Source organism: Mobula birostris, chromosome 2, assembly GCF_030028105.1.
Source record: "Mobula birostris isolate sMobBir1 chromosome 2, sMobBir1.hap1, whole genome shotgun sequence".
In the NCBI taxonomy this organism is placed as follows: Eukaryota; Metazoa; Chordata; class Chondrichthyes; order Myliobatiformes; family Myliobatidae; genus Mobula; species Mobula birostris.
This window is the reverse complement of record NC_092371.1, coordinates 112,876,201-112,888,669: the sequence shown is the minus strand read 5'-3', so window position 1 is coordinate 112,888,669 and position 12,469 is coordinate 112,876,201. Positions and strand designations below refer to the sequence as shown.

Below are 12,469 nucleotides of genomic sequence, written 5' to 3'. Positions count from 1 at the left end.
CAATTCCATGTCACTATTAAGTTCCTCAGTTAAATTATTGGGATAAGTTGGGGACATATTCTCTTCGCACTGTCCAGCTAATGCATTCAGAATTACGATATCTGTGTAGGACTGAATACATATCTGGTAAAGGGGAGCAATTTTAACAAGAAAAAGATGAGAGTAAATGAGCAGATTCTCTTTGGTACACACTGAAATACACAGTTTCATTTACGTAAAATTGAGTGGAGTGGAATTAAGTTCCTGCATGTTCATGCTCAATGTCAGCCAATTAGGTCTGTAACCATGGTAACTGCCTCACTGGCACTTCCCTGGGGCAATCCAGAGTGTCTGCAATCTGAAAGGAAATGGACTTGTGACAGGTATTTGTAAGTGGTGCCAGATGAGGGGACAAAGCCGCTTAGGTGGACTTGGAGATGGCCAGGGGAGAGGGCAAACGCAGCACCAGCAGTAGGTTTAGCCAGAGATGAGAGAGTGGTAAGACAAAACTTTCTGTGGAATCTGGAATTAAAATGGTGCTCGTGTCACAACTGAGCAGCAGCAAGAACTCGGTGGCTGAGTGAGGTTGGAGGGTGGGGAGAGAGAGGTGAGATGGTCCATTCTGGGATGACAGCTGGGGACATGTTGGAGTGGGGTGTAGGGTAGATTAGAGCTGGGACTACAGTCAGAGATGTTCTTTGAAGGCCTGGGAAATATTTCAGCGGCAGGCTAAACCCATGACCTTTTATTAGCTCTGTTTCCCTTTTCACAGGCACTGCTTGACCTCCTTTGTGTTTCTGTCTCTATAACATGCAGCTCGTTTGGGGCGTGGGGATGGGATGTCGCTGGTGGGTTTGTTGCAGACACTGTTTGCAAACATCAGTCACTAGGAAAGAGGAATCAAACCAGGTTTATTATCACTGGCATGTGTCATGAAATTTGTTAACTTAGAAGCAGCAGTTCAATGCAATACATGATATAGAAGTAAAAAAACAAAATATAATAAATAAATCAATTGGAGTATATGCATATTGAATAGATTAAAAATCGTGCAAAAACAGAAATAGTATATATTAAAGTGAGTTAACGTTCAAGAGTTCAATGTTCATTTAGGAATCGGATGGCAGAGGGGAAGAAGCTGTTCCTGAATCGCTGAGTGTGTACCTTCAGGCTTCTGTACCTCCTACCTGATGGTAACAGTGAGAAAAGGGCATGCCCGGGGTGCTGGAGGTCCTTAATAATGGATGCTGCCTTTCTGAGACACGGCTCCTTGAAGATGTCCTGGGTACTTTGTAGACTAGTACCCAAGATGGAGCTGACTAGATTTACAACTCTCTGCAGGCTCTTTCGGTCCTGTGCAGTAGCCCCTCCATACCAGACAGTGATGCAGCCTGTCAGAATGCTCTCCACGGTACATCTATAGAAGTTTTTGAGTGTATTTGTTGACATACCAAATCTCTTCAAACTCCTAATAAAGTATAGCCGCTGTCTTGCCTTCTTTATAACTGCATCAATATGTTGGGACTAGGTTAGGTCCTCAAAGATCTTGACACCCAGGAATTTGAAGCTGCTCACTCTCTCCACTTCTGATCCCTCTGTGAGGATTGGTATGTGTTCCTTTGTCTTACCCTTCCTGAAGTCCACAATCAGCTCTTTCGTCTTACTGATGTTGAGTGCCAGGTTGTTGCTGTGACACCACTCCACTGACTGGCATATCTCACTCCTGTACGCCATCTTGTCACCACCTGAGATTCTACCAACAATGGTTGTATCATCAGCAAATTTATAGATGGTATTTGAGCTATGCCTAGCCACACAGTCATGTGTATATAGAGAGTAGAGCAGTGGGCTAGGCACACACCCCTGAGGTGCACCAGTGTTGATCATCAGTGAGGAGACGTTATCACCAATCTGCACCGATTGTGGTCTTCCGGTTAGGAAGTCAAGGAGCTAATTGCAGGGGGAGGCACAGAGGCCCAGGTACTGTAACTTCTCAATCAGGATTGTGGGAATGATGGTATTAAATGCTGAGCTGTAGTCAACATAGGTGTTTGTGTTGTCTAGGCGGTCTAAAGCCGTGTGAAGACCCACTGAGATTGCGTCTGCTGTTGACCTATTGTGGCAATAGGCAAATTGCAATGGGTCCAGGTCCTTGCTGAGGCAGGAGTTCAGTCTAGTCATGAACAATCTCTCAAAGCATTTCATCACTGTCGATACTGGGTGATAGTCATCAAGGCAGCTCACGTTATTCTTCTTGGGCACTGGTATAATCGTTGACTTTTTGAAGCAAGTGGGAACTTCCACCCATAGCAATGAGAGTTTGAAAATGTCCTTGAATACTCCCGCCAGTTGGTTGGTACAGGTTTTCAGAGCCTTACCAGGTTCTCCATCGGGACCTTCCGCCTTGTAAGGGTTCACTCTCTTCAAAGACAGTCTAACATTGGCCTCTGAGACGGAGATCACAGGGTCATCAGGTGCAGCAGGGATCTTCACAGCTGTAGTTGTGTTCTCCCTTTCAAAGCGTGCATAGAAGGCGTTGAGTTCATCTGGTAGTGAAGCATCACTGCCATTCATGCTATTGGGTTTCGCTTTGTAGGAAATAATGTCTTGCAGACCCTGCCAGAGTTGTTGTACATCCGATGTCGTCTCCAACCTCATTCAGAATTGTCTCTTTGCCCTTGAAATAGCCCTCCGCAAATCATACCTGGTTTTCTGGTACAGACCTGGGTCGCCAGACTTGAATGCCACAGATCTAGCCAGCAGACGACATACCTCCTGGTTCATCCACGGCTTTTGGTTTGGCAATGTACAATAAGTCTCATCCACACAGGTTTTAATGAGTCGGTAACAACTGCAGCATACTCATCCAGATTTGAAGAGGAATCCCTGAATATAGTCCAGTCCACCGATTCAAAGCAGTCCTATGCTTCCCTTGATTAACACCAATTAACAAAAACCAGGAAATGCTCGAGTGCTTGCTTAACATCTGCCTTTGGTGATTTGTAAACTAAGGTCAGGATCAGGGAGGAGAACTCTCTTGGTAAGTAGAATGGATGGCACTTAATCACTTGACGTTCCAGATCAGGAGAACAAGAGTGTGACAAGACCACTATGTCCTAGCTCCATGAAACACTGACCCCCACCTCTTGCCTTCCCCAAATGTTCTGCTGATCGATCGGTCCGGTAGATCGAGAACCCCTTGGGCTGGACCACCATTTCCATCATGTGTTGAACGAGCAATGTCTTTGTGAAACACAGAATGTAACAATCCCTCATTTCCCTCCATACAGCAATCATGCTTGTTCTCCACTGTCTGTACCTTTGCTAACAAGTTGCTGGGTAGAAGAATTTTAACACCTTGCCGTTTTAGTCTGGCTTGGAGTCCTCCCCGTTGACCTCTCTTCCAGTCATGGCAATGTATCTTTGCCCGCTTAAAGGTGCCGTACCTGCATTCCCGAGAGTTAAATCCACCGAGTCCTGCCCTGCTCATGTCCCATTCCCATCAGGGCAGAGGCTACGTAACATCCACGCCCTGACTACCAGACTCAACCACAGTTACTCTCCCCAAGCAGTAAAGCTGATCAACACCTCCAACCACACCCCCTACCATCACTACTTTATCTTTTTTTCTGCGCTGCGTATGATCTGGAGTAACAATTATTTTGTTCTTCCTTTACACTTGCGTACTGGAAATGACATGAAATGATCTTGAATCTTGACGGTGGACACAATTGACCCACTGCAATGCTGGGAGGGATTTGACTAGCCTTTCATTGTTGCTATTACCAAATAAAGGTGAGAGAGCATCTCCTGTGTGATGTGCATTAGAGATGAGGGAGATGGACACTGCATCACAAATAGTAGTAAATGAGCATTGTCATGCATTTTGAAATGGAACATTTCAACCTACTCATAGTTTAGTATTGAGTTAGCCTGTGAATTTGCAATGTGTAATCTGATGAATATGGTCACTCTGATATTGAACTAATGCTTGGTAAATTATGCTGATGTCACTTGTGGCATCTTGGGGTATGTAAAATTAGCCAACTGCATTTTCTACAAACCAGCAGTGATTGTTTCAAAACTCTACATGGCTGTCAAGCATTTTGGAAATGGTGAGATCCAGAAAGAGTGACAGTATGTAAGCACAAGACCCCCCAGCCTGCCATTGTTTGGAACTGTGGCTGTAAAGTCCATCTTTCTCATTCTGGGGTGGTTGTGATATGGGTTGAGCTGGTTAATGCTTGCCTGAGCTAAAATGCTCAGGTGCTCAAAGTGTAGGTTCCAACAGCGTGGCCAGTGCATTTGATATTAATGTTTTCTCCTCTTCCCAAATCTAATGGCTGTCACAATATGTTATTGCTATGTTTCCTTTCAGCATCAAGTCTAATACTAAGGGGTTCATCCAGACAGGGGCTGGATGAGATGAACCTTCCTTATCAAGAGGTTTCTGACTGTAACACATTCTCTACCCAAGAGGGTTTGTGGAGGCTCAGTCACTATATTTAAGGGAAAGATCACTAGATTGATGTATATTAAGGATACCAGGATATAAATAGGAGTTGTTACGTGTTGTTGAGGTGAAAGATTAGTTTATTGATGTTATCGAATGGCAAAGCAGGTTAGTGGGTGAATGAATAGCCCACTTCATCTTTTTCTAATGTTTTTATATTTATAACTTTAGTTCAAAGTTATTTTGTCTTTCTAGTTTCTTTTCTCTCCCTTTTGTTATAGATTTGTAAATGATGGAGGCTTTGACTGCTTTTATTGGGTTTTTTTGTTCACAGTGAAGATTTTATTAAGTTTTCAGTGCTATGTTTATGGCTAAAAAGTGTAGGTTGATGGCATATCCAAGAAAGGCACATGCATTAATGGACCAGGTACTGAAGATGTATGTTTCGAACATTTAAGCCTCCTTCTCAAGCCTCACTATCTTGCATCTGGCTGAGGCAATAAAAGCAGATGCCTCATTCCAGATCCACTTATCTGACAGAAAGGGGATTGTTTCTTTAAACAGGGAGGAAAGACATGGCTTTATGACCCTGATGAACGTTTGTGGGGAACATGGAGAGATGATGTAGAAAGGGCGCTGGAGGAAGCAGTTATTTTGTCTGGTCCCATTGAACTGCACTTGGACCGTACCCCTCTCAGCCATGTACTTCTCTTAAATGTTGAAATTGAACCACTTCCACTAGCAGCTCATTCTACACTCTCACACCCTCTGAGTGAAGAAGTTTCCCCTCATGTTCCCTTAAATATTTCACCCTTCACCCATGACCCCTAATTCTAGACTCACCCAACCTCAGTGGAAAACGTCTGCTTACATTTTATACCCCTCATAGTTGTGTGTACTTTCATCAAATCTCCCCTCATTCTCCTAGGTTCCAGTTTATAAGGTCCTATTCAATCTTTCCCTATAACTCGGGCAACATCCTTGTAAAATTTCTCTGCACTCTTTCAATCTTATTGATACCCTTGCTGTACACGGTACTCCAAATTGGGCCTCACCAATGTCTTGTATAACATCAGGATCTAAGCTTGACTCATTTCTGATGATGTGAAGTTCAGATACCTTTCGTCTCCTTTGAGTACTATTACCTTTACCTCCTGCACTTCACTGTGAATGGTTGTGTTTTGTTTTTAATTCAGGCACAAGTAAATGTGGTACTTAGTGTACAACCCTATTGTGTTTGAACTAAGGGCTGTTCAGAGTCAACTACAATGGCATGGGTCTGGAGGGCAGAGAGAGGCCAGATGGAGGAAGGAAGGGAGACAGTGAATTAAAATTTAAGTAAATAAATGAATTGAATCATGATATATTCCTGCCCGAGTGCCAATTTGGATCCACTCCAGTTTGTCTACTAAAGCAACAGCAGATGCTGTCTCATTGGCTCTTCACACAATCCTGGAATATCTGGATGGCAAAGATTACAGCTCAGCACTTAACACCATAATATCCTCTAAAGTAATCAGTAAACTTCAAGACCTGGGTCTCAGTACCCTCGTGTGCAATTGGACCTTGGATTTCCTCACTTGTAGACCCCAGTCAGTTTGGATTGGCAAAAACATGTCCAAAATCTCCATCAGCACAGGAGCCCCCTGCTCTAGGTGGATGGATGGATAGATAGATAGATGTACTTTATTGATCTCAAAAGAAATTGCAGTGTAATTTTTTTTTGATGACACCTACTTACTTTACACCTATGTCTGTGTGGCTAAGTACAGCTCCAACATCATATACAAGTTTGCCTATGATACCACTGTTGTGGGCTGTATCGAAGGTGGTGATGAATCAGCATGCAGGAAGGAGACTGAAAATTTGGCTGAGTGGTGTAATAACAACAACCTCTCACTCAATGTCAATAAGACCAAGGAACTGATACTGTAATAGGCTTCAGGGGTCTATGAGCCAGTAATCATTGGAGGATCAGAGGAAGAAAGGATAAGTAACCTTAAATTCCTGGGTAGGGCCTGTCCTGGACCCATCACATAAATGTAATGGCAAAGAAAGCATGATAGCGCCCCTACTTCGTCAGGAGTCTGCGGAGATTCGGCATGTCATCAGAAACCTTGGCAAACTTCTATAGATCTGTGGTGGAAAGTTTGCATTACGGCCTGGCGTGGGAACACCAATGCCTTTGAGCAGAAAATCCTACAAAAGGTAGCGGATTTGGCCAGGTACATCATGGGTAAAGCCCTCCCAACCATTCAGCACATCTACATGAAATATTGTCATAGAAAAGCAGCATCCATCATCAAAGATCCTCACCACCCAGGTCATGCTCTTTTCTCACTGCTGCCATCAGGTAGAAGATACAGGAGCCTCAGGACTCACATCACCAGGTTCAAGAACAGTTACTAACCCTCAACCATCAGGCTCTTGAACAAAAGAAGATAACGACACTCGTTGAAGGACTCTTTGATCTTGTTACTTCCTGCTTGTTATTTATTGCTATTTATTATCTACATTTGCACAATTTGTTTACAGTTACCGTTCTATAGATTTGCTAAGTATGCCCACAGAAAAAGAATCTCAGGGTTGTATGGGGTGACATGTATGTACTCTGATTATAAATTTTACTTTGAACTTTATTTTTGAGAGATAGAGTTGCCTCCCAGATTTAATCATGTGAGTGTGACTGCCCTGCAGCCCTGTGGCAATCAGACTGTCTGTGTATTAATATCCTGCAGCTGGGGCTACTAATAAGTTAACCTCATCTTCCTCATCAAGCACAGAAACAGGCTCTTGGACCCCAGCCGCTCCATGCTGATCAAGATTCCAGTCTAAGCTGCCTGTGTTCGACCCATGTCCCTCCAAACCAGGGGTTCCCAACCTTATTTATGCCTTGGACCAATACTATTAAGCAAGGGGGCCATGGTCCCCATGTTGGGAACTCCCATCCTATCCACGTACCTGCCCAAATATTGTTAATGTACTTGCCTCAATCACTTCCCGTGACGACTCATTCCATATACTGACCACCCTCTTGGTAGAAAACGTTGCCCCCTCAGTTATCTTTTAAATCTCTCTCCTCGCACACTAAACCTGCAGAATGTCCTGTAGTTCTTGATGCCCAACCCTGGAGAAAAGGTCTGTCTGTATTGACCCTTTCTGTGCTTCTCCTGATCATCATTGCCCCTTATTCTCTTCCTATGCTCAAATGAATAAAGTCCTGACATGACACAGGAGGCACCAGAGAAAGAGAGATAAGGAGAGGTGGGGAAACAGGATGAGGGAATTGGCAATGGTTTACAAGTGGGAGATAAAATATTTCTCAATGTAAAGCACTAAAGTGGGGAGAGTCACAGATCCTGTCATTAACAGGTCTTGTGGGATGTATATGGAATTGTGATACTCCTTTTTCTAATCAATGTTTCATTGTTCTATAAAAGCTGTGCATTAACAAAGACTTTATTGCTAATTGCAGGTTGAAGGAGGCAGGAGGCCGGATACGGGTGGGGAAGGTCGTGGATTTCTGGGAGCTGGATGGAAAGTATGACGTTGTTGTGAACTGCTCAGGTATTGGAGCCAGGGCACTCACAGGGGATATGGAAATGTATCCAGTAAGGGGCCAGGTCCATAAAGTTCACGCTCCTTGGCTGAAACACTTTGTCCGTACAGATGATGGAACCATTTACATCTACCCAGGAATCAACAGCGTTACCTTGGGTGGAACGAGACAAAGAGGTGATTGGCGGATGTCAGTTGATCTGTTGGACAGCAAGACCATTTTCGAGAACTGCTGTGTACTTGAGCCGAGTCTCAGGCGCTGTCGGAAGCTTTCCGAGGGGGTCGGTCTGAGGCCAACTAGAGATGTTCTGAGACTGGAAAAGGAGACGCTAGAACGAGGCGGCCGTCGGATGTTTGTGGTCCACAACTACGGCCACGGTGGGGCTGGAATTGGTTTCCACTGGGGAACAGCAAAGGAAGCAGCTCAACTGGTGAAGGAGATCATACTGGAAGTAGGACGTCGACCCTTTCACGCTACACCAAAGCTGTGAGACGAGAAGGACTGAAATCTGCAGCATCACTTTCCTGTGCCGCATAGGATAATTGGTCATTGTAAATTGTCCTGTGATTAGGTTAGGGTTAATTGGGTTTGACGGGTGGCGAGGCTCAAAGGATTGGAAGAGCCTGTTCTGCACTGTATCACCGAATAAGTAACAGGGTTTAAATGTACAAATCAACTGGTGTATAAGCTTCACAGACTGGTGCCTTATATTGTCTAATTTTCTTAATGATTAATGTTACTGACTGTGATTAGAAGTTGCACATTGCTGATTGGTATTTTCTGCCTCATTATTTTAATCCTCTTCTCCTGGTGAGAGTTGGCAATGTAATGAATGTAATAAACTACCATCTGGAAAGATGAAAATTGGAATTTACAGCCATGGTCATCTTCATTGTGATCTTCGCGGCCTTTTGGTGTTAGCTTCAATGTACCTCAAATCAGGGAGCCTAGAACAGAGATAGCACTGAAGGCTGGCATCCTAATACCCAGCCTCATTGACTGCTGCAGATAGTTCAGTATCGGGCAGTGGAAAAAGCACTGTTTGTATTTACACAAGAAAGTCTGCAGATGCTGGAAATCCAAAGCAACACACCCAAAATTCTGGAGGAACTCAGCAGGCCAGGCAGCACCCATGGAAATGAATAAACAGTCGACGTTTTGGTCCTGAAGTAAGGTCCCGGCCCAAAACGTTGACTGTTTGTTAATTTCTGTAGATGCTGCCTGACCTGCTGAGTTCCTCCAGCATCTTATGTGTGTTTGCTTGATTTTACACCTTTGTACCCGAGTTCAGCACTTCAGGGCATCGAAGAATTTAACGTGAAAACAAAAGAGACAGCATTTGCTGGAGTCTGGAATGATAATGAGACTGAATGCTGGAAATGAGTCGAGTAGCATCTGTGGAGGTGAAAGTTCTAAGTTGATCAGGGTGGAGAGGGAGGCAGGGAGGTCGCCAGAATGTAGTGGAACAAGGAAGAGGCTGGGGCAGAGTCCAGAGGTGATGGATGGAACCCAGTGGAGAGGGGATGATGAGCAAATGAAACCAGGTTGCAGAGGAGATGGGAAAGACGAACTAAGGGAAAAGAAGCCATGATGGATGGATGATTGTGGGTGGGAGGAGAACATTGGCAGTCCGGAGAGGGCAGGTTACCAGAAATTGGAAAAGTCCCTGTTCTTACCAGAGTTGAATGCTGTCTTTTTTTTTACACAATATTCCCCAGTGCCTGGGTAATAACACTAGAGCCCTGCTGTTGGACTTACCAGCCCCTTTTGGACATGGTTGTTTCAATTTTAATTTAAGGTTGGAACTTCTTTGCCTATTAGCTAAATTAATTAGCTGTAGCTGTAAGTATATGAATCAGGAAGAGGAGCAGGCTGCTTGCCCATCAAACCTTGTCTGCCACTTAATATGATCATGCTTAATTAGATTCTAGCCTTTCAACTTTTCACCTTTATCAAGAATCATCGATGTTTGCCCTAAGAATATTCAAAACCCTCCAGCCCTGGTCAAGGCTCCACACAGTCATTGCAGCTTGTAGCATGTTCCCTCATGGAGCTGGTAGGGGAAGACATGCAGCACAATATAGGTAAGGATGTGTCTGGTCATGAGACAGAAAATTCCTCTGCACAAAGAGCTTTTCATAAAGCATCTGTGATTGGGTCCAGAGCCAAGAACATCCAAGACACAACCGTAGCCCTTGCCAAATAAAGCAGGCTCGCCATTGACTCCCAGAAGTACAATATTACAGCAATATTTACCCACGTTTTAGGCAACCTCTCCTTTACCGAAAGAACATCTTGATATCTTCCAGTATTGGCCCTATCAGTCTTACAGTGAATTCTAGTGGCGTGTTTGATGTGATTGTTTGTAGTTGTTTCACTTGTTGTTGAGTCCTGCCCAGGAGCTCTGTCTCATGTGATTGGGGGAGACAATCACTTTGTTGAGCACCTTCACTATGTTCGCCGTAAAAGGCAGGATCTCCCGGTGGCTACCCGTTTCAATTTGATTTCACATTCCATTCTGACAAGTCTGTTCACTACTGCCATGAAGAGGCCAAATTCAGGTGTGAGGAACAACTCCTCATGTCCTGTCTGAGTATCTGCCAACCTGATGTCATGAATATTGATTTTTCCAACTTCCGGTAATTTCTTCCCCCCCCCTCTTTTTTCCATTCCCTATTCTAGTTACCCTCTTACCCCTTCTCCTCACCTGTCCATCACCTTCCTCTGGTTTGCCTCCTCCTTCCCTTTTCTCCATGGTCCTCTGTCCTTGGATGCCTTCATCTTCAGCCCCCTAACTCTTCCACCAATTCCCTCCCTCACCTGGTCTTACCTATCCCTGCCTCCTCCCCCCCACCACCTTATCCCACCCCCTTCTTTTCCAGCCCTCATGGAGGGCCTTGACCTGAAATGTTGACTGTCTTTTTCTCTCCGTAGATGCTGCCTAACCTGCTGAGGTCCCCCAGCATTTTATGGTTGCTCAAATTTCCAGCATCTGCAGAATCTCCTGTGTTTATGATGAGCTGGGAGGCTAGATGCTGCATTTGATGGGTGATGCTCTATGGCCTTATGAGGAGTCTGCTGAACTGCGATTGTGTTATTTATCTCAAGGAGAGAAATCGGGCAAGATTAGGACCATGGACTGGTTAGGCAAAGTGCTAGTATGACCCACCAGTGATCACAATGGGCCAAGTGGCTTCCTTTAAGATTGTGGTGATCATGTGGCTCCATTTTAGGACTCTGCATACTTCCATATGGCATAAAACGTGACCATTTTCAAACCATTATCCGTGCAGGCTCTCAGGGCTACTGCTGTTCCTCATCTGGGTGCCGTGGTAGTGCAGTGGTTGGTGCGACACTTACAGCTCGGGGTGTTTCGGAGTTTGGAGTTCAATTCCGCCGCCGTTCTGTAAGGAGTCTCATACGTCCTCCCCGTGGAACGTGTGGGTTTATTCTCCAGGTGCTCCGGTTTCCTCCCACAGTCCAAAGATGATCCGGGTAGGTTAATTGGTCATTGTAAATGGTCCCATGATTAGGTTAGGGTTAATCGTACCGTATTGCTAAATAAGTAAAATCTGTTGATTCTCAGTATGGTCAGACCTCTGCATGGGAGCTGACCGCTTGACGGTCTGTAGAGTTGTTTTGTACCGTGACTAACTACTTCTCGAGTGCTGTGGGTTTGGCTAATGCTTCCAGCCCGTACTGTGCCCCCATCACCTCATGAACCCCAGCCATCCATGCTAAAGTTGGGTTTATGACCTCATGAAGGCTTGTCAGAGGAAAATGAAAGTGACTGCATTCTCCACGCTGAACATCAATGCTTTAAACAGCCACACACTGCTGGATAGTGAAAGGTTGTAATCTTCTCCACACATACCCCTGAATTTTTTAAATTTTTCTTGGAGAATTAATGAATCCAAAACAGGGGCTGGTTGAAATATTGGGGCGGGGAAGGGGATTGACTGGTCACATTGACGGGTTTCTCTCCTGCTTACCGATAGTAGTTATTTCACACACTTTCAGACTGCAGTTTGAACCAAAGATGCTGAGGCTGCCAAGGTCTGGATCCTGTCTGTTAGCTGAAACTTATCCTTTTAACCAGCAGGTGGAAGCTCTTCTACTCTCAGTCATGCCAGGAGCTTCTTCTCTGATTGACTGAAGATGTTAGGATTGGAAAGTAAAGATTGAAGCCTAGCCAGGAACGACCTCAAGTCCCACCCACCTATTGCCTGGGTGTTGTTGTTGGGGATGAACCAACCCAAACATACTTCCAATTGCTTGGGTTAGTGCAGCTCCAACACCAACACCAACACCGCTCAGCCCAAAGCTACCTTCTTAATTAGGTCTCAATCCATCATTCTAAACAATCACTGTCCCTACCCCCCAGTCCGCTGTGGCTGCACTGCTTTACAAAAAGCACCGAAGCAACTTGCCGAGGGTTCTTTAGCAGTTCATCACAAACCCTCCGCCACCAAACATGT

General features: G+C 44.8%; 1 protein-coding gene across 2 annotated transcripts in view; it reads left to right on the top strand.

Annotated features, from left to right (window-relative positions):
• ddo (D-aspartate oxidase) overlaps window positions 1–8,854 on the top strand; it is a 70,603-nt gene extending 61,749 nt beyond the window's left edge. For both annotated transcript variants that reach the window (XM_072246445.1, XM_072246455.1), the window contains one exon: window positions 7,908–8,854. In XM_072246445.1, coding sequence (XP_072102546.1) covers window positions 7,908–8,481 — 574 coding nt within the window. In that variant the 3' untranslated portion in view covers window positions 8,482–8,854. The remainder of the gene's footprint in view (window positions 1–7,907) is intronic.
• The last annotated feature ends 3,615 nt before the right edge of the window (window positions 8,855–12,469 follow it).